Source organism: Grus americana, chromosome 9 (assembly GCF_028858705.1).
Source record: "Grus americana isolate bGruAme1 chromosome 9, bGruAme1.mat, whole genome shotgun sequence".
NCBI classification, from domain to species: Eukaryota; Metazoa; Chordata; class Aves; order Gruiformes; family Gruidae; genus Grus; species Grus americana.
In genome coordinates this window covers 24508251-24532927 of record NC_072860.1, presented here as the reverse complement: position 1 = coordinate 24532927, position 24677 = coordinate 24508251, and the positions used below count along the sequence as shown (strand labels likewise).

At 36.6% G+C, this 24677-nt stretch overlaps 1 protein-coding gene across 3 annotated transcripts in view; it reads left to right on the top strand.

Moving 5' to 3' along the window:
* Positions 1-24677, top strand: part of SERPINI1 (serpin family I member 1) — a 52603-nt gene extending 27926 nt beyond the window's left edge. For all 3 annotated transcript variants that reach the window (XM_054835255.1, XM_054835256.1, XM_054835257.1), the window contains 7 exons: positions 516-746; positions 3455-3649; positions 4505-4709; positions 12508-12605; positions 18660-18746; positions 20007-20096; positions 21901-24677. In XM_054835255.1, coding sequence (XP_054691230.1) covers positions 516-746; positions 3455-3649; positions 4505-4709; positions 12508-12605; positions 18660-18746; positions 20007-20096; positions 21901-21977 — 983 coding nt within the window. In that variant the 3' untranslated portion in view covers positions 21978-24677. The remainder of the gene's footprint in view (positions 1-515; positions 747-3454; positions 3650-4504; positions 4710-12507; positions 12606-18659; positions 18747-20006; positions 20097-21900) is intronic.

Below are 24677 nucleotides of genomic sequence, written 5' to 3'. Positions count from 1 at the left end.
TCTGCTTTACCCAAGCAAATGATTCTGTACTACCCCACGCAGGATCCTGGGAAATTCTAGAGCTGTTTCTTGCAGAGAGAAGTCTGTGGGGAAGTCCTTAGCTTCAAAACTTGAAGTTCATTTTTCCTTTAACAACTGGCTTTTAGGATGTAACGAAAATTCTGTTAAGGATTTGTGGTGGTAAGACATAGAAGTGTGACTTATAAGAATTTAATTACTCTTTTAGTGTTGAAAGGATTACCATTGATACCTTTGTCTGTGATAGGATCCAAATGTCTCATTAATTACGGTAATTGTAGGTAGTTGAAAAAATAAGCTTTAAATAATATGTTCTGCCTTGTAGATTGTTCTTTCAGATCTGAAGGTGTGTGTAGGTTTAGAAACAAGTTTATAAAAAAAAAAGTGTTGGGTTTTTGGGGTTTTTTTTGCATAAAATGTCTTTGTGAATTTTCAGCAGAAAAAAACATGGAATAACTTTCTCTTCTGAAACACTGAATCTGTTTTTCTTTCCTCAGGTGAAGAGTTTACCTTCTTAAAGGACCTTTCTGATATGGCAACCACTGAAGAAAGTCATTATGTTCTCAATATTGCTAATTCTCTCTATGTGCAGAATGGATTTCATATCAGTGACAAATTTTTGCAGTTGGTGAAAAAATACTTTAAAGCTGAAGTTGAGAATATAGACTTTAGCCAAAGTGCAGCTGTAGCTACCCACATTAATAAGTGGGTGGAGAATCATACAAATAGTAAGTCCACATGATTCTTTTATATACTTCCTGCAGTAAGTGTTTGTGTTTTCAGAGTTATACAGTGTTGTTGATTTGTTGCCTTGGCTTTTATCTCTTCCATTTGAGACTAAAGTTCTCCTCCCATAAAAAGATTTCTAGTGAATTTGTGAAATCATAATTCTTTCTTGTGCAGGGATGATCTGTCTTAAGTAATATTAGCCATTGCTAATCATATAGTAGTATCTGACTGAATATTTTTTCCCCGGTCTTCCTATCTTAAGGTACCTGTAACATTTATTGAAGGAGAATGGTTTTTAATAGTGAGCATTTCAATAGTATTTTAATACTGATTTCAATATTAAATTACCAAAAAAATAGATAAGTACTATTGTATGCGACTCTTCTGCTGGTAGCAAAGGGGTTATTGGCCTATGCTTTGGATGTATGGAGTATCACTAGTTCTCTGAGGAACTCATAGTTACAAGGTATCGAGAAACAGAATACTAAGGAATACAAAAGATAAGTTTGAACCACAACATTAGACCCTGTAATTTAATCTTTTCCAATGTGAGGAAACTAGATAGCATCTTGAGAGTGTAGTTGGTTTTAGGAAGACTGTCAACAGTTTCACAACAAAAATTTGCAGCAGGAGAGTAAGCACAAAATTACTGATGTAAATATGCATATTGAGATCTGCATGATGTAGTGCTTGTTTCGCTTGTGGAATCCCAAAGATGTGCCACTTTCTGAATATATGCAGAGTCTCAAGATATGGGAGTGAAGTTAGTCCCCCATCGAAGGCATCAAAGCCTAATCTCATTCTAGTTCATCTGGCACGCTCTGGAGATTGATGCTTTAAGAGTAATTCAACAGGGGCTTGGCTGTAACATCAGTTGTACCATTCTAGATTTGAAGGTATCGGGATCTCCTGTAAGGAATTAACATATCAGTATGTAGTCTGAGCATTTAAGAATCCCTAATGCTTTATGGAAGTGTATGGCACCAAAGTGGAAGAACACTTCATGTAATACTTCTATTCCATTTTGGAAGTGATCTGCTTTTTCCAAGGGAAAATGGCAGCTATTATATTCATAATGAATTCTGCCCTTTATCTCAAGCTACAGAAACATAGGGAATGTAAGTGATGCAGCAGACTGCAGAGTGTTTTCAGAGAAACATGGTGTCTGTCTGAAGGAAAAGTAAAATTTTTCTTTCTTTTAGAACAGCAAGTTCTCCTCCTTAATACCTGCCTCATGTGCTGACCGAGCTCATAACCATTGCCCTGGAAGGAGCTGTGCAGAGCTAAGAAAGGCAGCTCTGGGTCTCTTAGCATTAGGTTGCGATAGTAACAGTCCCTCAGCCTGGTCTCTGACCACTCGATCTCATTCTCTCCTGTCTGCCAGCTCAGACGGAAGAGGCTCATTTTCTCATTAGGATAGAGGTACAAGACAGGCAGGTTTCCAATTCTAGCATGTTAAGCATGATGGGAGGCTTGTAGCAGAAAACATAACTGTCAAAGGTTTCTCTGGACAGAAAAATTCTTAACACATATTAGTGTATTAACAAGATGTGGCTGAAAAAGAGGGAATGTGATGTACAAAATAGAAATGGAAAAACTGGAAGTGTATTCCTTCTTAATTTTTCCTTTTTTTTTTTTTTTTGTTTTCCAACCAGAGAGAGTGAGTATGGCAGTATGGGTCACATCTCATTTCTAAGAATGTTCTAGATAAAATGAAGTACAAACAGCAACCCAGAAGAAATACTGCCCTATGATACACAAATTTCACACCAGTTAGTCCATGTCATATGCTCCAGAAAGCAGAATTAATCTGTATTTTAAACCATGGATTAAAATGTAATAATCAGACTGAGGAATGTGTTTATTTTAACACCTGGCATTGCAGTGTCAGTTAAAAATAGAAGTGAGCAAGAAAGCTATCCAAAGTAGGCTGTAATTCTTCAAAAATAGGGACAAATCTGCTCAGTGCACCAAATTTAACAAATTCAAAATTATTTTGCTGAAAAGCAAGCCATTTAAGATGAGCTGAAGCAGGTAACAGACTGTTTTCTAATGTAAATGACTTATTGAGGAGTAGGAGCAAAGCAGCTGCTGTGCTCAGCTGACATACCTTCCATGAATAGAGCAGATGCTAGATTTTTTTCTTTTTTGCTTTTCAAGAGAGAATGTCAGTGGAACAAATGGTAGGAATTTATGGAATTTTTTTTTTTTATGATTAGTCCTTACTTTGAAATCTGTTGGACACTACTTGATCAGAAATTGAATGCTTCCTTCAAAATTGGCCCAGGTGAAGTTCCAATGGGTATACTTAAACACTTTAAATTAATCACCCATTTAAGTGCTGTGTAGGATTGGAGCCAAAGTTTGTAGAAGCTCTCACCTTAAGAGGGTAGTGCTGAACTGTATCATAGCACCAGTGTAAACATTCCTTATGTGACCCCTTTTCTACTTGGTTTCATTGTGGGGTATATTTAAGTAGTGATCAAGAAACAGTTGACTAACATGTACTCGATGGAAGGGTTTCCACACCTACACTGTGATTTAGGTTTACAAAACACTGGCAGTTTAATTTGAGATTTAATGGATCATCTGAATTGGAAATTACATGCTAGCACAGCTTTTTATTTTCTTGCATTTTTCAAACTGTTTTAAGTTTTGATTTAATGCTCAACTTGACATACAGACTGACAGTTGGCTTTCTTCTTAGATATGATCAAAGATTTTGTGTCTTCAAGAGATTTTGGTGCTCTAACTCATTTGGCTCTCATCAACGCAATCTACTTTAAAGGCAATTGGAAATCACAATTCAGACCTGAAAATACAAGAACTTTTTCTTTCACTAAAGATGATGAAAGTGAAGTGCAGATTCCAATGATGTACCAGCAGGGAGAGTTTTACTATGGTGAGTTGGAGCTTTTAGCAATTTAAAGCTAATAAGTCTTCCCTTAATAGGTTTGTTGTAGTATAATACTCATTTATATTGTTGTCTGTTCTTTCACCTAGAATTTTAAATGTGGTGTTTGCCCAATGAAGGGACTCTGATGTCTTTTTGTAATGTGTGTGCTTATGTATTATAAGATAGCAACACTTAAAATGACCTCTTTCTTGATTACTTTTTTAGGTATGTGTTTGGTGCTACATGGTGCATTTCAGAATGTTTATCCGTTATATCTAACTTCTTTACGATTATTGAACTAGTCCTGCTTCTCACTAAAATATTTTTTCTTGTGCTATGCTAAATATTAAAATGAACAATATTTCCTTGTTACTGTTGTAATATCCTCAGAAAGGTAACATGGGGTTCTTTGAACAGTAAAACTAATGATTGTTTCTATCTTGAGCTTGAACTTCAAGTGGGTTCTACAGTGTCCAGCATTGGTAGTATTTCAGTCTCATCATTGACAAATTACCTCTCCTGAATTAAACCCTCTGCCCATTTCCATGAAAGTCTTGGCAGCCTTAACAACTTTTAGACTTCTCTCTGTCTAACCAGGGGAAGTTAGGTTCAGACGTATGATTACCTACAAACTCTGTGATTGCATAAGCTTGTTTTCTTTAAGAAAGCACATGTAAGCCTCAAATCCTGCGATGAGGAAACCAATATAAATTTTATACAGAATAGAATAAACAGGGTCATTTTTATCTCTGGTATCTAGTAAATACTGCCTAGCATTAATCTTATGTTTTTCCCCTCTCTCCAGTAAAAATAAAACAAAATACTTCTAATAGCTTTTTTGTTGTTGTTTTTCTTTTGTAGGAGAGTTCAGCGATGGCTCCAATGAAGCAGGTGGTATCTATCAAGTTCTGGAAATACCATATGAGGGAGATGAAATTAGTATGATGATCGTTCTTTCCAGACAGGAAGTTCCACTGGTCACATTGGAACCACTGGTCAAAGCCTCGTTAATTAATGAATGGGCTAATTCTGTAAAGAAGCAGAAAGTGGAAGTCTATTTACCAAGGTGAGAATATACTCCCATGTCAATAGAAGGGGAAAGATTGCATTCAAATTGATTGGAGTAGCAGAGTAGGTAAAACTCTAACATCTTGATCAAGTGTGCAGTTACATAGCACCTACATGAAGGTTGCTTTGACAAGAAAGCCCAAGGGGCATGTAGTGCAGAATGATGGTTGAGCAGCAGATGAGCAGCATTTGCATCCCTTTCATATGGAAGCTCCAGAAAGGAGAATTTTATCATCAGGAATACATCTCCCCTGAATGATGTTGAGAGTATTGCAGAACTCATTATGGATAAGTTCCATTTAGACAGGAGCCATAGAAATATTGCAAGTCTGAATTAACAAAAGCTAAAATGTTTCATTTAGGTCCTAATTAGATTTCTATGTGCCGCCAATTTAAAGAGTTCTAATGGTGTGTGTCTGTGTAGATAGAAATGGTTGAGCATTAAGAGGTAATTCCAGTCAATTTTTGTCTTTTGTCTTTTTTCTTAGTTGTAGTAAGTGCTGGTTTCTTTTTCCTTGGAGGAGCAAAAGAATAAGAAGACCTTACTACTAGAAGGGATAAAACTTCTGTCAGTTCATTTGTAGACATAAGTTGTGTGTGCTCAGTGGCATATTTGCTTGCATATACCACTTAGTTGTCTTTCCTAGAATTTTATTTCATCCACCTTAAAATATTTTTCATACTTGCTCTAAAATTGACTTAGTAACAGAGTTGTTTACTACTAAATATCACTAATAATGCATAGTTGGATCATGATGCCCTTCAAGTGATTCATAATGATTTCATTTAAGTGTTTATATAATAATATGGCACAAATTTGATGTGGATCACTTCTCTACTTTTGGCACTGTGCAGTGGATACATGACAGCAGAAAAAAGAAATTACAGTGAATCCTTTTAATCATTAAAATAGTTCTTTGGTTTTAGGTGACACAGAGATTTGAGTTTATTTCATGTGTAAAGAGCAGGGCAAGAATGCCTGAATTTCATCAGTTTTCTTTCCAAAGCAAAGACCACTTTCAAGAAGCTAACTATAGCTGAGGACGATATAACAAGGCTAGCCAGGATAAATTAGGTTGACCCAGACTGGTGCTGTCAGCATGCCCCGATTCCAGCTTGAGATGGAATTCCACTTATCTGTAAAGCTGTTATGCTTGGAGTAAGAGTGGTGAGGGGAGAGCAGCATTTTGGGGCTGTTTTTCTCTGCCCCATAGTAAGAGTTCCTTTCTTTTTTAAGTAGCATTTCCTTTGAAGAAGCAGGGGGAGCAGCAAAGAGCTGCATTGCAGGCAAACTGAACATACTGTACACTGTTCCTGTGATTTTCTTTGTTTGTTTTGTCTCTTGGAGCTTCAGGTCCAAGGAGTGTTAGTATTAACAGTTTACTAAGATGCAGGGGAGGGGCGTTTATCCTAGGCAATTTCTCCTGCAGGCTTAGACAAACCTTACCTAGGTCTTAAGAAGTAAATTATGAGTATTCTTCCATCTCTTATAAAAGGAAAGCTTAACTAGAGCATTTCACAGCCTGTGTATTAGATACTGAAGTGGGAGATCTTCTCTCAAAGAATTTCTGGAGTGCGAGATCCACAACAGAAGTCTCCCTCCGTTGATTATGTAGGGAATCTGTGAAAACTAGCTGCATACTTAAGAAGCTTAGGTATCTAAAGTTAAATGCGTGAATGTCATTGAAAACATATTAATTATGTTTATGGATTGAATTATGTTTATAGAGGTAGTTTGCGGTTTTGTTTGCTTTTAACCAAAAGCAGAGACTCCAGGATTCTCTGTAGTCAAGTTCTCAGACATGAGTTTGAGGCTTAGGTTTTGCGTGGTCATGTAATGTCCTTATTTATTCCATCCTCAGGCTAGCCGTCATGCCTGTCACTCTTATCCGAGAACCTCAAAATGCTTGGTAAACATTTGTGAATTAAGGCTATACAAAGGCCAAACAGGTACAACCAGATGCTGATTACCTTCAGTATTTTCAGATTTTAAAAGATAACTATCATGAGCTTGAAATTCCATATGGTAATACTGCAGTTTCCGTACAAAAATTCTAAAGATTAATTGCATGCTCCCAAAGGTGTTGGATTTCCATTAGGGATTCAGAGGTGATCTGCAGGATTTTATCAATGCTCTAAATAAACACTTCATAAATATTTTATGCTCTGACTCAGAAAGGCATGTTATGAAATGTGGCCTGCAGGCTCTGTCCACTGAGAAATTGAAAGCAGCAGTGGAATAAAACTAAATTTTTATATCCTGAAAGATGTTATCCAATTGTAAAGTGAACATTTTTTAAACTTACACATTTGTAATAGGACCTGAATGACTAGCCAAAGCAGAGTTAATCACAACTTTCAATTTCTGTCTGCATTATCTGTATGCAAATGAGATTGTGTATTATTCCACTTAATAGCAAAGGAGAGATTTGTACAGAATTGTTAAATTATGCTTTCTCATTTTCATTTTCAAATCATTGTTTCCAGTTTAACCCAGACTAAAGTGATCAACATTTTAATCCACTTTTTGCATAGGAGTGAAACAGACCATGAATCTAATTTACAAAGCTGTCTCTAACATAAATTATTTGAAGAGCAGAGGAGGAACTAGTACCTAATAACAGTGCTACAGCCTACAGATCTCCTCTTAAGGATTGTTTCAGTATGCCCAGCTCTATATAATGACCTCCTTGCTTTTTTGTACATTTAAAATATCCTAAAAATGCCTTAGACTCATTGAAATAAGTGGGGTTTTTTAGCTGAAGGTTGTTCTTTCTCAACCCCCATTCCCCCCTAAAAAAACCAACCCTAAACAAAAAAAAACCTCAGACATTCTCTCTTCTTTTTTTTTTTTTTTTAACATGCTCTCTTGAGTCCCCTTTTCATGAGGAATAGGCCGGTGCTGCTTGTTCTTGAGATACAGTCATGGAAGAGGCATAAAACTGTCCCACTGAAATACACACTCAGCCAACTTCTGCAGCCCTGGATAGAAGGACCTTGCCAGAGAAAGAACCATAACCTCCCTTGCTTCACCTGCTCAGAGCAGCTGTATGGGGGTTTTTTGTTTGATTTTGCTGTTGGTGGGATTATTTTTTGTTGTTATTGCTTGCTCGTTCATTTATAGGCTATTAAATCATGCAGGTTAGTTCCAGCACCTCAGGATGACGTAGTTGAAATTCCAACTGAAATGTTGGAATTGATATCAGCTGGCAGCTTTGTGTTGTAGGCTGCTTGCTAGGTTAAAATAGTGATTCAGATCCTGAGGGGCTGTCCTCCAACCAAGAATACTGTTGATTTCAAGCAATGGAGCCATTCCTTTGTTTGCTTTTTGTTCTGCAGAACGTAATACATTCAACCCAATCTGAAAACCTGGAATTTCTTGCTTTTGCTCATTCAGAACTCTTAATAATTTTTGCAATTATAGCCTTTGGGATGAGTCACACTAGACTCTAGTTAACTTCTGTTGTATAACTAGAAAGTGTACCCTAATCCTCCTTGATTCTGTGGAAGCTGAGTGCCTAAGGACTTGATAAAAAAATTCAGCATTTCAGAAGGGTTGCACAGTATCATACAAGATGAAGCCATCTTTTCCTCTCTTTTGAATGTCTGTAAAATAACAGAAAGATGGCCAGGTATGTTATGTTAAAGTTAGTGCTCTATCCAAAACCTAAAGGTTCAGATACATAACTAAGGAGACTGTCGATGACATAAATGTATCATTTTAATCTAATGCTTGTGTAAGTGTTAAATTTCATGAAAATACCATCATTCTCTGCTAAACTTTCCAGAAAACTGTTTGTTAGTTTCTCAATCTAATTCTACTTCCGAAGCGTCTCATTCTGTTCTTCGTTTCATGTGGGAGAGATCCAAAGATGATGGAAATAAAGGGAAGTCTTTTTGTTGAGCTATTTGGTCTGCATTTTACGTGTAGGAAGTGGAGAGACTTTACAAATGAACATTGTAAAAAAATAATTATAGAGCTAACTCCCATCTTCACTTCTCCTTGACTTTGGCTAACAGCTGATAGGCAGAGTCACTATCCCTTATTAATATCTTTCAGCTCAGCGCTTTCTAAGGAGGTCTGTAAAAGCTTATATCCATCAACATGTGTGTTGGTGAACCTTCTAGAACTGCTTAAGCATAGAAGCTCTCCTCTTGATTCAAAATACCTTATCTTTTCTTCAGTGTCTTGAGCTTTCTCAGACTTCCCTTTGTGATTTTTAATGCTCCCAGTTGCAACTATTCCATGACTTCTGATACTGAAGCATTGAAATTGATTTTCAATAGTATTTTTAGCATCAGAAGCACCTAAAAGATTGTGGAGGGAAAAATATGACCATCTGGTTTATTATATGAGACAAACACTGCAAATAACCATGTGTCATGACTAGTGTCGTGTAGCTCAGCATTTCCAAAGTCTGGAGGTACAGTAAATGCCTGGCCTGGGAAATGAGATTGAATGTCTCTTCTATGTTCTAGACTGTCAGCTTTGATTTTGAATACCTTCATTGCTGTCTGTAAGGAACACAAAGACGTCCAAATATGACTGGAGGATAACTCCTACCATATGTTTATGTTGGTTTGCATAGCCTGAAATTATATTTCAAATTGTAAAGCAGGTCTGTTATTTTTCAAAAGAGGCTAATTTTGATGTCAGCTAAAATATTTGAAATATCATTAATAATAGCTTATCTGTAACTCTTGCTGCTCTTCAGAGCATGTGAAAAAAGGAAGGGAGGCGCTATTGTGAATAGCGGTTCAGAGTGAGTTTTTACCAGATGACAAAACTGAAAGGGGAGGAGGGAAATAATTAGTTTTATTTTCATAAAGGGATAGACTGGTATTTATACAGCTGATGTGATATTTTTGGTCTACTTTGTAATAAAAAGCAGAAACTCACTCTTACAGGTAATGTCAAGACCTTCACTCATCCACCTGTTCAGCATTTGCCTTTCCAGAGGTTTCAGTCGGGGGATAGCCTCTCTCTAGTAATTAAGTGACTGCTACTATTGTTCATGTAGGTATTCTTTAGCAAAATAACCAATCAACTTGTTTGCGTTTTCTTTTTTCAGATGCATATTCAGCTGGGGCTTTACTTTTTTTGATTGGGCTTGTTTTGTTTCAAAAACATTTCCCAAACCTCTTTTGTGATTAGTATGCAAAAGCATCTTTTGTGATGCTCGCTTTCTGGATCACAATTCATCACTTAGCAGATAAGTGTGTTTTCTGTCCAGTGGTCAAGAGACTTAAACCCACCTAATTTCTATTTATATCTTCTAGTGATTCTCTGCAGTTGGAAAAAATGCTTTTTTTGCAGTTATTTCTATTTGTGACCTCAAGTTTTGCTTTTCATGCAGACTTCTCGTGTTAGTGTCCTATCCTGATATTCTTTACTAGTTTGACATTGCTACTTAGTAGCTAAATTATCTTGAAAGCTTGATACATTCTAATACTAATTGTGGTGAAATAAAAGCCAAAATATGATTCTGAAATTTTTACAAAATGTATTTTAACATTAATTTGCCTTTTCTGCATGTTGGTAAGGTAGGTTGGACATGTTTTTCAAAAAATAGTTTTAATATAGAAAGAAATATTTCTGGATTTCTTCAATGTGCACAGACACGACCTCTCTACTGTTTAACTCCATTTAACTCTGGCATCAGGAATCAAGTCTTAATTAATCTTTCCTAGGTTTTTACTGAAGTCTCTAAAATACTCTGGACTTACATTACAAGTGTGTAGTGAGAGTAAAACTAGTCTCTATTTTGGAGCCTGTAAGCCAGTGGGAAATTTGAATGAATGAGCAACTTGTGGATTTGTCACATAGACTAAAGCTAAAATTGTGCAGAAGTTCTTGTGAGCTCCCTGCCTGTAGTTTTTGACCAGCATGAGTGTCCACAGCTTTCGAAGAGGAACGTGAGTGATGGTTCCTCTTAGAAGAAAGCTAACAGGACACAGCTCCATTTCCTGCAATCTGACTGACTGTTTTCAGGTCATTTCTTCTGTATACCTGCATCTCATTCATTAAGATAATGTTATCTTTTTTCTTTTTTTTTATAATGCTGCCACACTGACTGATGCAGAATATGCCAGAATGCCATAAGCTTCCTCTAGTACGCAAATCTTTGTTGATCTCTTCTGATTCTTTTGAGAACTGCCAAAACAACAAAATCAGAAGAATCAGTTCTTGTGTTTTAATTCCAGGCATATCCTGGAATTCATCTGGGTTTGTGGTGCCACCAGTGATTTATCGATCCTGAACTACCTCCAGATCTTACTTAAACTTGCATAAAATTCTTCTTTGGGTAATGACTAATATCTATTCCATCATAGATTTTTTGGCTTCTAATGGTGTCTCTACACTCATTATGAATGTAGATTGTGTATTGGATTTTTCTCATTCTGTGTAAATGTGAGGAAGATCCACTTGACTCTTATCCAGTTGTCTTTTGGTATCCAGAATATTCTCTTTCAAGCTGCAAAGGCTTGTATGTGCCGAGGCATCGTACATCTCAGCTCTTCATCAGCTGTTCTCTGCTCAGAGTTCTGGCCTGTACTTTCTGCTGAAAAGAACATGTTCCTCCAGGTAGCTGAGGAAGTTTAGTCCTGAAAAAGATCATCACAAGAAATTGCACAGAAGCGCATTTTATTTTATTTGTTTCTGGCACCAGTAAGACCCTTTACCTAAGGACTGCAGTGTAATTGCAGAGTTGTTTCTGACTGAATGGCTTGCTGGAGAAACTGTAACAACACCGTATGGACTATATGTTTTGTGTTGTAGAGTTATAACCAGTCATTGTCAGCATAATTTAAATCGCTAATAATTTGTTTGGTCGTTCTACAGAAAACCCATAACTCAACCATAACAAACATTTATAATTAGTCTCTTGTGTTTGTAGAATTCTGGTATTTTCTGGTTGGGACTGCCATTCTTCTTATTATTCTGTGATATTTCTTTGTTTCTCCAGCTGTCCAGTCTGGTTTTGGCCATACATAAAGGACTTGAGTCTTTTTTTGTCTTACACCAGGCATAACATTTAAAATGTTTGAAAAGAAGTCTTTGTAAATGGAACAAGCTTTTGCCCAAAGTCTTGCCCTCAGGATTAGTCTCAATTTGTCCTTCCAGTATAGTGACATAGTCCAGAACATGGCTTTGCAAGCTAACCCTGAAATCCTGCCAGGTTGTACTCGTTAGCACAAATGCACATGCAACTATTTGTTTTCCCTGTTCTTTACTCACAATCAAAACCCAATTAAAATTTTGCCACCAGAGTAATTAGAAGCTGAGTCAGAAGTGCTTTATATTCATGTTCGTAACTGCTGGTCTTTGCTTACACTGTCTAAATAAAAATGGAGTATCTTCCTTACTTTCTTACTCTTTCTTGGCCAACAGCTGTCTATGAAGTTTGTGCTGTCCTTTACCTTATTTGATATTCTAGTCTAGTATGTGTACAATTAAATTCAGTTTTTTATAGTAAAATTTTTTTATAAAAAGCAAGCATTTACATTAGCTACTGCATCATTTTGCACTGAGGTTTTATGGTCAGGGACTGTACATTCCATTAGCATATTTTTGATCGCTTCTGCATTAGAAAAAGAAATCTACCTGTGAAAGTAAACCAATTTGCAAGCATTTTTGTAGGTGTCGCTATGCTATACTGCCAGTGCCAAATCTCCTACTGTACATTATTTACCTTGGTGTTTCAATTGTTGTTACTTAGAAATTTTACCTTTCTAATAACGGTAAGTACTTCTTACATTCTGGGCTTTTTGTAATTTTCTATTACATTCTCCAGGTTCACAGTAGAACAGGAAATTGATCTGAAAGATGTCTGGAGAGGTCTCGGAATTACAGAGCTGTTCAGTAGTAGTGCTGACCTTACTGCGATGTCTGGTAAGAGGTTCTTGTGTTGTCTCTCAAGGTGTATGAGGAAGTACTAATATTGCCAAAAGATAACCAACAAGCTCTTCAAAGTGGTTTTACGGGGGGAAAACACAAACCTGCTAGCAATTTTTCTGATCCTTTGGGATTTTTGTATAATTTAAGAGTGTTCTCGTTGTAAAAGTAGCTGGGGCGGTTGGTACAGCGTATGTGTGTGAGATGGCACAGATTTTTGACCTGAGAAAGTTCACTCCGAATATTTCAGACTTGGATCTCATTAGAACTGTAGAGAAAGTGTAACACTATGCAAGAGGCAGATCCTTGTTAGAGCAATATATGGCTTCAGTGCCTTGATGGCAAATGCATTTTGTGCAAGGGGCTATTTGCTCATAGCATTAAGAGCATTAAGCTGTTGTACAATTAGTCATCTCCCCAGATATGTGATGTATAGAAGCAGCTCAGGAAAGAAAGAGTTCTGAGATAAAAGCAATTTAGTCACATATGCTGCTTGCCTATTTCAATATGTTGTCACACTTTATTTTCAGAAGTTGAAATATCCAATACATTTAGAAATTCAGGTGGAAACAAGATGTTTGTGCTTTTATTACCTCCTAAAAGGTATTGAAGTGGCACAAAAGACAGTTGAGTCATCTTTGCCTGAGAAGTTGTTTTGATTTTTTGCATAACAAAAGTAGCCATTAAAGCAGTGTATTCAGCATGGTCTGTCTAGACCTGAATTTTGGCAAACCCAGTTGTTCTCTATCTAGAAGCATGTGCCAGTGTGAGATTTCTGTCATTGTTCTTGTAATTTATGCTTACATACTGCTCCCTGTATGTGTTTCTGCTCTGTGGGTTACTGTCTAATCAGCCAGATCCTTAGCTGATGGGAAATACCTGTTCTTAATTGTCTGTCTCTGGAAGCAGTCACACCTGTGTGGCTTATTCAAAAATAGTGGTAATAAATGTGAACCTTCCTCTAAAATTTCAGCAGAAATGCTTGCGATTTTCATATCCTTTTCACTTTTGCAAGTTTGAAATATTGTTTATAGTATATCATGTAGCTTATTCCACTGTTTTGCCACTTTCACTCTCCCAATGAAATTGTGGGGAAAGATGGAGTTACCTAATGTGAAAAGAATTTGAATAAATGAAAAATCCTTCTTAAAAATAATTTTTCTGAAGAAAACCACCTTCAATTTCTCTGCCACCCTAAAGGAAAATAATCTTTCCAATAATTTCTGGTCTTGAGGAAGTACTTGAGGAAAAGTACAAAGGCGAATGGAAAATACACAGGGGAGATTGAACTGCGCAGGCAGTGCTTGTCTCTTATTTCATTTCATGTAAAATTCACCTATATATCAGGGACTAATTCTGAGGTTGAGAGGTTATCAGAAAGGTTGGAACTTGCTTGTGTTTTAATCCATGTGACTAATGACTTTTTTAAAGTTTTATATTGTTGACAATTGTACTTTATAAAACAAAAATGCCATGTTTTGCATGACTGAATTAACTCCTCTGCCATTTAAAGATTAACTTGTTTATGAAGTAATGTAGAGCAGTCTATAGAGAGAATTCATGAGTCTTACCGTAACATTCTTTTCACTGAAAAGAACATGTGCCACCAGGTGATGAAAATGTCATTCATAAATTAAGAATAGGAAAATGTTTAAGTAATATCTTTAATGAAAACCCTGTTGTTGATGGTATGGCGATTAAAATTTAAGTAATTAAAATACAGAATATGTTTCCTATTTATAATTTTCACAAAGTAAAATGAGGAGGGAGGAAGAAGGGAAAAAAAATTGTGTAGAAAAATGTTGAAAGCTTGCTTTTGCAAATACCTGAATAGTATGTCAGGTAACAGGGAAGCTGAAGGCAGAAGTCTACATGTATCTCAGTGTCAACCTTCTGGAAAATTTGGCACTTCATGAAACCTTAAATGCAGATATTTGAATAGAATGTTTGTCTGGACACTTTTAATTTAGGGAGATACAAATCATAAAAGAAAATCTAAGGAGATTTTTCAGAAATTCTGTTGTGTTTAAAAATACTCCTCTTCCCCCTCTCCTGTTGCTCTTGCCTTTGGATTATTGTCAAGGGAAGCCTTCTGCAATTTCAACAACGGCCCTAATCCTGTAATCAGATCCAGGCACAGATTGTTGAGTTCAGTGAAATTCTATGTGGGCTTAGTGGATATAAATCAAATTGCAGGATTACAGACTTATTTTTCAATATTTAGAATCTTTTGCTTTTTGCACTCAATCTGAAAAATGGAAATAGACGAGTCAGCTTTACCTTCCAGGATGTCTGGATTGTGAGCAACCAAAGAGAAAGTATTAATCTGGATGCACATTTTAAATGTTATTTTCTTGCAGAAATTAAGTTCTTTGTCAATTAACACAGGTGAGTAGGAGGACATTCCCATTTGGCTGTCTAGTTGCATGTATTCTGACACTCAGCAAAAGACTTTGACAGGTTTTATTTGCATCTCTGATTCCATCAGGTGTTAAAAACAATCTTGAAACAACTTCTGGTATTTGGGATTTTATAACTTACACAGCACGTAAACTTGATACTTGAGTATTTTGATACTGCTTAGGACTTACCCTTGAACTAATTTCAATACTAAAGCTCTCCTTCCCTTTCAAATGATTATAATACTTCTTACTGTTGTATAATGCCTTAAATGGCAACTGCTTTTTAACCTCAAGGTGACCTGCATTTCAGTAAGCAGCAATCTTAATCACTTACTTTCACAATATGAACTAGCTAGAAGAGCACCAGTCCAGTAAATAGTTCTTCAAAGTCTTAACTGCGGTAGGTATAATTTCTTGGGGACAACCTAAGCTAGAAAAGCCAATAAATGTGCATGCTTTTTTTAAAATGAGACTTCCAGAGCAACCAGTTGGCAGCTATGAGTAGGAGTTTGCAAGCATATGGAGTGTAATGACAAATGAAATGTGATGCTAACGGAGTCATGTACGTTAGAAGTAAGCCTCAGATTACTCCCACGCATTAATTGATATCTAGGCTAGGGTCCTGCAGAAAGCTTCAACTTTGATACCAAATCTCCATGGGACTTTTCTGAGCTGCTAAGAATCAAATCATGCTGGTTGCTATGAAAATGCAGATTCAAAGAAATTACTAGAAAAAAATGGCATGATAGTAGATACTCAGGTAAACCTCGCCTTATCCACAGTGAAAGCCATAAAGGAAAGATGTATAATAATGACAAGATGTGTATGATATTGAAGTATTGCAGTTAGTGATTTGACAATCATGAAACAGAGCAGAGAGGAGAATGCCTGAACACTCAATGACAACATTATGCTTCCATATGAAAATAGATTCAATCAATTCCAGGAGAGATGAATGAGAGGGATGTGATAGTAGCAATATAAAAAGGAGCAGACAGAATAAATTGGGATATGGAATTGCTCTTTTCACCATCCAAGGACAAAGATATTCAATGAAGTGAAAGGCAACAAATTGAAACCAAAATAGAAAGTACATCTCTCATGGAAAACTTAACCACAGAGATCTTTGCTGGGTATTCCTTGAGGTCATGAGATAGGTAGGATTAAAAAAAAAAAAATTATTCAGAGCAATCAAAACTCTCTCTGCTACATTGAATAAAGGCATGCTGTATATTCTGTGGATTAGAAACTTTGGTGTATAAGGCACGTGCTCAGTGGGAGGATCTTTTATAAGTTGCACTGTAGTTTTCATCTGTAAGGCTTCTTAGCAACAATAATACTGGAGCAGCATGCTAGACTAATTGGACGTACTGATCTCATCTGCAGTGGCACTTCTTGTATTCCTGTCAACTTAAAATATTGCTGGATTTTTTTAATACTCAGATCCTGAATACATTTACAGGTAGGCCTACTTTTATACCTGATGGTAAAGGTTAGCAATGTTTATGCTGTCAGAATCAGGGTCTATAGGCTCATCAGATGGAGACCAATCTTCTGAGATGCCAAGTGTTCTGACCAGAAATATACCTCGGTGTGCCATAAGCACCAACACAATATGCAAAATAAAGCATTTAGGATGAAAATATGGAGTATTGCTGTGAATATCGCAGGTCACAGGAGCAGGCTTAAGTGCTGTAATAAAAAAACCCCACAGTTGAAATACGTGATTAGGCAAAGTGGATGGTTCTTTGTTATTAAACCTAAAAATTTATTTGGGTTTCAGATAAGGAACCCCAAACCAGCCTTTTTCTATAAAGGCTGCTCAGTCATTGTTTTCTTTTGGTATGTGCCTCATAGCTCGAATGCTCAACAGAGCTTTGAAAAGGTCTCAAGCCAGGATAGCAAAATACAGCTGCCTGGAAGGTAGAATTTGCAGAACTGACCGATAAACTTACCAAGAATTCTGTTAACTGACCTGTTTACAAAGATGTGCACACACATAATGTAACATGCACAACAGAATTTTCTGGTGTGCCAATCTGTCACCCTTTGTGCCTTGGGTATCTATCCATTATCACCTATGTAAATGTGCTTCCACATCCAGTGTGTGTTCTAAAACTTTTTTTGAAGTTTACGTCTTAATGGGTCCATAATGGAATGGCAGCTTTAGGGGATAACTATTTAACACTTGATTATGGTATTTAGATAGCTTGTGATTTATTTTTTGCTGGTAATGCTTGAGGCTTAATGATGATGTTAGTGTTGGAATGCAACTCCATTGTGTTTTCAGGTGGCCTTTCTGTTAACAGCTAAGGATACAAAAACTGTGAGATTTGTACTCAGTGTTGAAGATCAGTAGATGCTGTGTGTCCCGTGTTTTAAAGTCACATGGTGGAAATTTTTGTCTGAGCTTTCAAGATAGCATTACTGGAGGCTTGGAATTGAAGCCTAGAACCAGTACAATAGTTAGCAATCTAGTATATGTTTTACTATACATAATCCCAAAGCAAATGATTTGGGCCTTTTGTTGGTGAGATTTAAATTAAGCGGCTGAACTAGGAGGCTTACTTCAGTTCTGAGTGTATGTAGCAGTAACGAGATCTGCTGGGGAGACATTTTTAACTACTGTCTCTTGTGGTTTTGGCTTGCATTAGTATTAGAATGAGTGGCTGTCATTGTGAGAGCCAAAATAAATGGGTACCAATTAGATAAATAGTCTCAAACTTTCCCTCCTTAGTCAGCCTTCAGCTAGAGTTTTGGTGTTGAACATTTTGTGAAGGATCAGAAATGCAAAATGTATAGCTGTCTGACTGGGGAGGTTAGATTAGATTTTGATGGTTGTGTATCTCCCTGTTGAGAAAACTTTTATTCCTTTCTTCACTGCCAGTTGTGCTCTGACATTACTGCAGATTTTATGCAGGTACAATAAATGTATATCTAATCTTTGTTATGTCTTTCTGATGAAACTTAGTCAAGCAGATTAAATGATGCTATGTGTCTTGGTTCCTGCAAGATGCCAAGTATCCCAATAGGTCTGATCATTTAGCTCCTGAAGAAAAGTGATGAAACATCCACTGACTTAAGCAGGAGCAGGCTTGGACCGAAATTAAAATACTGACAAAGAGGGATGGAAAACAAACAAGACTGAAAAACCTAATTCCATAGTGGTTTTTGCAATAAATGTTTATCTTCAGCTTCTTTTAAATCTAATGACAAGAAGAAAGAAAATACCTACTTTTCCTGGAGGAAGTCTATATTGCACCTAATGCAGAAATAAAATTCTTTATGTATAAGTATTTGCTATATAATGTCATAATCCTTTCTCCCAATGGTTGCATTTAAAATCTTGTGTTCAAGGATTATCTTTTACTCGGTCTGGTATACTGGTGCTATAGCCAGTGCCAAGCTATTCTAATATCCATAGTGTAGAAGACCACTACAAATTTAGGGGAGCTAAATGGTGCTATTAAAGGTATTGGCAGAAGGTATTTTAATGCAACTCCTATGCACAAAGCTCTTGTCCTTCCCTACTTGGTATAGAAAGTGGGTAATAGTGTTGGGGGTTTTGGCAGTGTTTAGTTTGGGTTTTTTTAAATACTTCAATCTTACTGTTGAGCCTAATTGAAGTATGTTTCCTTTTCCTCTCCAGATAACAAAGAACTTTACCTTTCAAAGGCATTTCACAAGGCATTTCTAGAAGTTAACGAGGAAGGATCAGAAGCTGCTGCTGCCTCAGGTACCTGACTGAAAAGCAGAACTAAATCAAATGTCTGGTTATTCTGTGTTAATTAATTTTTTTAAAACTGACTTGCTGTACAGCCAGGAAAGCTAAATAACACGTAGCATGAAGACACAGCATAGCAAGTATACTGTATTTTAGAAGAGGAATCTGGAAATGAAGAGTTTTAACTTTTTTTTTAACATGGTGTGTTTCACAAAGAATTTTAAGCATTCTGTGGAAAACCTCTTCCTTCTTTGGCTTCTGATTGTCAAGAGGGTACAGACTGCAATTTACATTTTCTTTATGGAACTTAAGCATTCGTAATTTTTGATCTGCTAATTGAGATGGTCAGAGGCATTTGATACAGAATAGTTAGGAGGAGTTGAAAGTTGTTGCAATTGCATTTTAATAAGCTTGTCTACAGAGATGTGAGATGGGAGCTGCTAAATGCAAAACTATAGCTGGCCCCTGTTAATGCTAGGAGGCCAGGTGGTTGATTTTCTTGATTATCACATGCTTTTCCTGAAACTAAGTTAAATTAGTTGCCAATATGTATCATTAGGTGATTTCTAATTGCCTCTACTTGTACTAAGGCAAGGAAGAATGACTTCCCTGGTCATGAATATCAGTAATTGGGTTGAATTGTAACATTAATATGAACAGTAATTTCTGGCATGCATGAGTCTTTATTAACAGTGCAGTGAAAAGATAAAGTAAATGAAACACTGGGAAATAAGAATGATATCCTGGAGAAATCCATGCATCTCCAAGTAAAAATAACAAAGGGCCGAATTCTGCCTGATTCCCTGTTAATTTTACTTTCAACTTCTGCATTAGTTAAGGACTTAAGCTAAAAGCTACAAGATCAGCCCATTTAGTAGTTGCATATTCCATAGTTAAGTGTTACCTTTTACTATCAACTGCAGGATTGGAGCTGTTTAAAACAGGTCAACAGTGCTGCCTAATGTAATGCATTTTCTTTCTACAATTGAGCAGGAGTCCTAACTCCTCTTAAGGTTCTGGATCTTAAAATTTATAAGCTGCTCCCTTAGCCTGGGAAATTGTGCCACTCTCCATTGTTAATCATTCTTAAAGCATAAATAGGCATGCAATTACTCTGTCATTTTCAGTTAGATTTTTCATGCTATTTCTTGGTGATGCTTAGAGCTGAGAGTGTGGGACTTCATTCTGCTCATGAACTTCAAGTATTTCTCATGAAGAGCAGGAGAATGTGCAGTGATATTTAACAAGTTGCCTCTGTTCTATTTCCTTTAGGAATGATTGCCATTAGCAGAATGGCAGTGCTGTATCCTCAAGTTATAGTTGATCATCCCTTTTTCTTTTTGGTCAGAAACAGAAGAACAGGTGAGAATATTGCAGACTCTTGTCTACATTTTTCACAGTACATCATCAAGTATACAAAAGAAAATTGCATATTTTGATCAATGAACTGACCTTGTACTATGAATTTTCCTTAAAATACCTAATACTGAAAGACTGACCTTTTCTATGTCCCCTTAATGTTTCTCCAAGAAAGACACCAAAATCTGACATAATCCTGAAAAATATTCACAATTACGTGATTAAAAACCCCAGGGAAGAAAAAAATCACCATTTTTCTTTAGAGAACACAGTGTTACTGCCCTGAATATCCATAATCATTGTATTCGGTAAAAGCTTGGCTGTAGTAAGACCAGTGAGATATGTTCCCAGTACCAAATGATTTGCATAATGGACAGATATTACAGCTATGAATAATTCTGTTGTGCGTTTGAAGTGCTCTGTGGTAGGCAGAGGATGAGAACAGCACTCACTAGCAAAATGGGCAATGATTAAGTAATTCCTTAGTTTCGTATTTGTAATTTGTCTTAATGATGTGGATGTGACTGAGTGACAAAACAGACTATTGTATGGGTCTGCGTGTTGTGGTATCTTACATGTTCTCAAGCAAACTCTGGTAGGTTCAGTTTGACAGGTTGGGGGTTTTTTTCCCCTGTATTTGAGGGAAAAAGGTATCATCATAGGTATCAATGTTTATTAAACCATTTAGATTGCAGTAATACTTGCAGTCTAGCTAGGTAGGGTCACTTGTGTGCAACGCATGATACCAACTGTTAGGGTGTTTGGGTTTTTTTGACCAGAAATAAGTTGAGTATCCTTGCTGTTGTAGATACTCTCCTCCAGGCACATTTTTGCCTAATTATGTATCTGCCCTTTTTCCCTACTCGATATACAAAAATCTCCCCATAAAGAAGTCAGAACAGAGTAGAGCTCAGTAGCCTTCGGGCGGTTCTTAATGTTGCACAGGCATTGTTGTTGCATGTAGAAAGAGGAATTGCCAACAACTATAGCTAAAGCCTCAAAGCTCATTACTAAGCTAGAAATCTAAGGCTAGAAACCTTTTGAAAAAAATCTGTGATTATTCTCAAGAATACCCTAAGTGCTCATGATTGATTACTGTGTTTAAACAGGTTAGATAGAAATGTATAAAATAAGACATAAATGGTGACTAAATAGCATAGGGGACCAAGTATTCATATAGAGAATTCCTTATTGTGGGTTGCATGCTCTAACGTGGAGTAAACCTGTGAACGCAAAGTATCTATCTATTAATAATCGTTAACTGATCAGTGTGGTGGTTTCTGGGGCTCACTTCTAATTCTGTGAGGAACGTTGTCCAGCAGCCTAGGCATGTGAGGGTCAGAAGGGATCATGAAAGTTACTCTGAGGTGTTCACACTTCATTTAAGGTTAGCTGCCACCTTTAGAGCCCCCCAACCTAGAAACCAGTACTGTGTCATAACCACTTGACATCAGTGGCAGTACTTCATGGGCCTTCATCAGAACCATTGAAAAGAAAGTGCACCTTTGTGTTGATTTTTGGTGGGTTTTCAATTAATCCGTTAGAATAAGCAGAGGGGCACTGAAATGCAGAGGATTTTACTGTTCTTGTCTGTACTGTATCAGCTCTGAATACAAAGAGGTCCTCTTCTCTAGTGCTGGTGATCCATTGCCTTTCATGGCTGCCAAGTTCTGAGACACACATTCCTATGAAAATTGTGCACCACGTGCTCTAGAACTTACTATTATCAGTATTCGTCATCTTATAACCTCAACTTTTCCTTTTGGTTCTGACACCTTCCCTTTCTCCCTTCCCACTTTTTCCACAGGTACTGTGTTATTCATGGGAAGGGTAATGCACCCTGAAGCAATGAATACAAGTGGCCATGACTTTGAAGAGCTTTAACTGCCACCAGCTACCAAAAAGAGAAGATAAGCACATAAAGTTTGAAGTTAATACATTTAAGGTTTGCTGTGTTTTCCCCCAAGGTATTGTTTAAAATGCTTTTGGATCTAACTGTGTGCAAGTCAGTTTCCAGACAAAAACTTACAGTATTAAAGTAATGGTTCTGTTTCTGTCATTGTGATTGCCGTGTCCTTAAAATAAAGTTGTGTACATGTCAACAACTGTTTCTTGTTCTAGTGAATTGTAAAGCAAAAAACTGCAAATCCATTATTCGTAATTTTTTTACAGTCCAAAGACTGACTTGATCAATGAGACAGGAGTGGAATGTGTGCAGCTCAGAATAATGCAAATGGCAAACCTTGATGATGATTTATAGAGTTGACCTACATCTGGAAAATGTGATCTGTTCCTGTAAAAGCAGTAAACAAACTGCATTACGCTGTCTCATCAAAGTTAATTGAGCAAATTAAGCCTAGTTGATTTTATTCTATGTGATAACTGTGGTAGACTTTGTGTGAACTCTCCCACGTGTAATTCTAAAATGTTGCTTTTACGAATGCTCCTGCATGTGACTCTGCAATTCATCTTCCGTAACTGTTGATGCCAATAAAATTTGATCGCATGAATATTTGAGACTAGTCAGTGTAGAATAGCTATGTATGTGACTGAAGTAAAATACTTGAATATTTTATGTCATTTGTGTGGACATATTTTTCTCCCCCGAAGTAGATGTTCTACTTTAACCTAAACTTTGCAGTATCTCATTTCAGGGATCTAGAATGATTTCTCTCAAAGTGAAAAACAAAAAAAACCAAAAACCCACCCTTAATTTTAAGAGTCTAAAAATGTTCTATTCATAAATAAATGTCTAAAGGAACAACATAATCCTTTTCATTCCTGTCTTTTTATTGAGCATAAACTGACAGAGAGGAGAATGACACATACCACAAGTAAATATTAGCAGGGGAATTAGTTGCTGTTTCCATTTGCAAGAGGAGGCGAAGTACCATTTGTCACCAGAGAGGCATATAATTATTTCCTCCCTTATTGTGCAAAATATGAAAAGAACAGAAGTTATTAAAAAGGTGAGAGAGAATAGGAGAAAAGAAGGGAGGGGCTCCTTTGAAACAGATTATAAATACAAACTTTTGGATAATAAGTGGGTTTCTTCTCAGTCAATAGGAGTTTTGTCTTTTGAATTCTACGAGAACAAATGTATATTAGCCGAACTTTAGTTATAGGCTTCTCTGGCATCCATTCACTTCAAAACAGCACAGATATTGCTCACAAAGTTATTCATGCAAGGAGAACTTCCAAAATTTGACACATTGTTCACTATTTTTATACTGCTGGTGCAAATCATGCAGGTCAAACTGAAGTGATGGATGTTCTCCATGGAGGCTGGCTATGCTCCCTTGGAGAAAGGGCATTTGAATATGTTTCTGTCCCTGCCTCCTTGAATTGTTCTGTTGCACAGAAGACAAATGGAGCTCCTTGGTGTATTGCTGTTGCTTATTACCCATAGTATATTATAGTCTGGACTTGATGAGACAGTTTTTGTGTTCAAATTTTGACAAAAATTGTAATTTTAGTTCTGTATAGCTAAAAAAGTTATGCTTGGGAGGGGGGAAAAAAGGGAGTGCTCTAAGAAGGAGCAAGAGCTAATTTTACCAAGACTTAGAACTAGTCTCACTGCAGGTAAAACCAGCTCCTTTGACATGGAGTTACACAAGGGCTGGTCCTTCATGTTTAAATGATTCTATGAACATCACCTAATGTCTGTAAAAATGACCCATAAACTAAGGATCTCTTGTGGTTTTAACCTTATGGCAGCCTGATTTTTAAGCTATTATATTTTTTCAGGCTATTTTTGAGGTGTTCAGTCTGATTTGGAAAGATATAGGAAAGCAGATGACAACCCTCAATCATGTTTCTTTTCAGTCTATGGAAAGTTCTTCCTGACCAATTTTGTGTTTTCTTTGCATTAATTCCTTGCAACATAGATGCTTCTTACCAAGGGAAGGCTGAAGATAGATTTCAACTAAAGCTATGGAATTGTGGAAGGACAGCTGCCAGTCAGAAGTATTTATAGAGGATATCAGGCAAGTGCACAGACATCCCTAGCAGTTAGACTGAGCATAGGTGTAAGTAGAATGATGCAGAATTGCATTTTCCAAATCTGATTCTGAGAATTGCCTAAATGGGCATAGAGGAAAACCAGCAGATACAGAAATGCAAACACTAGTTATTTCACTTGATACTCTTCTAGTCCTTACAGATGCAAAATAGACATTTCATGTTTCTTGAAAATTGAGAATTATGTTTTTCAACAACATGAATTTATTTGTTACCAAATTATGCAAAGACTTTAGTGGTAGACCACAATGAGAATAGCTCTCAAACAATATTGTTTTTCAGCAGTAATGATAATATAAGTATTGTTACCAATTTATTGAGGTATATGAATACTATTCTGTTGTGGTTTTAATCTAGATTTTGTATAATGTTCTTTTCAAAGATGCTATTGCTTTTTCGAGACAAAACTAGCAAAACAATTTTGTCTTTTTGTTGGGGTTTTTTTTGATAAGGGGAATTTGTCAATAGTGGCTCATGTGAGTTTAGGTGTGTAGTCTTAAAAGAAAAATTAAAAATTGTATTTTGTGTTGGAGACTATATGAGAAAATAAATTACTGAAACTTC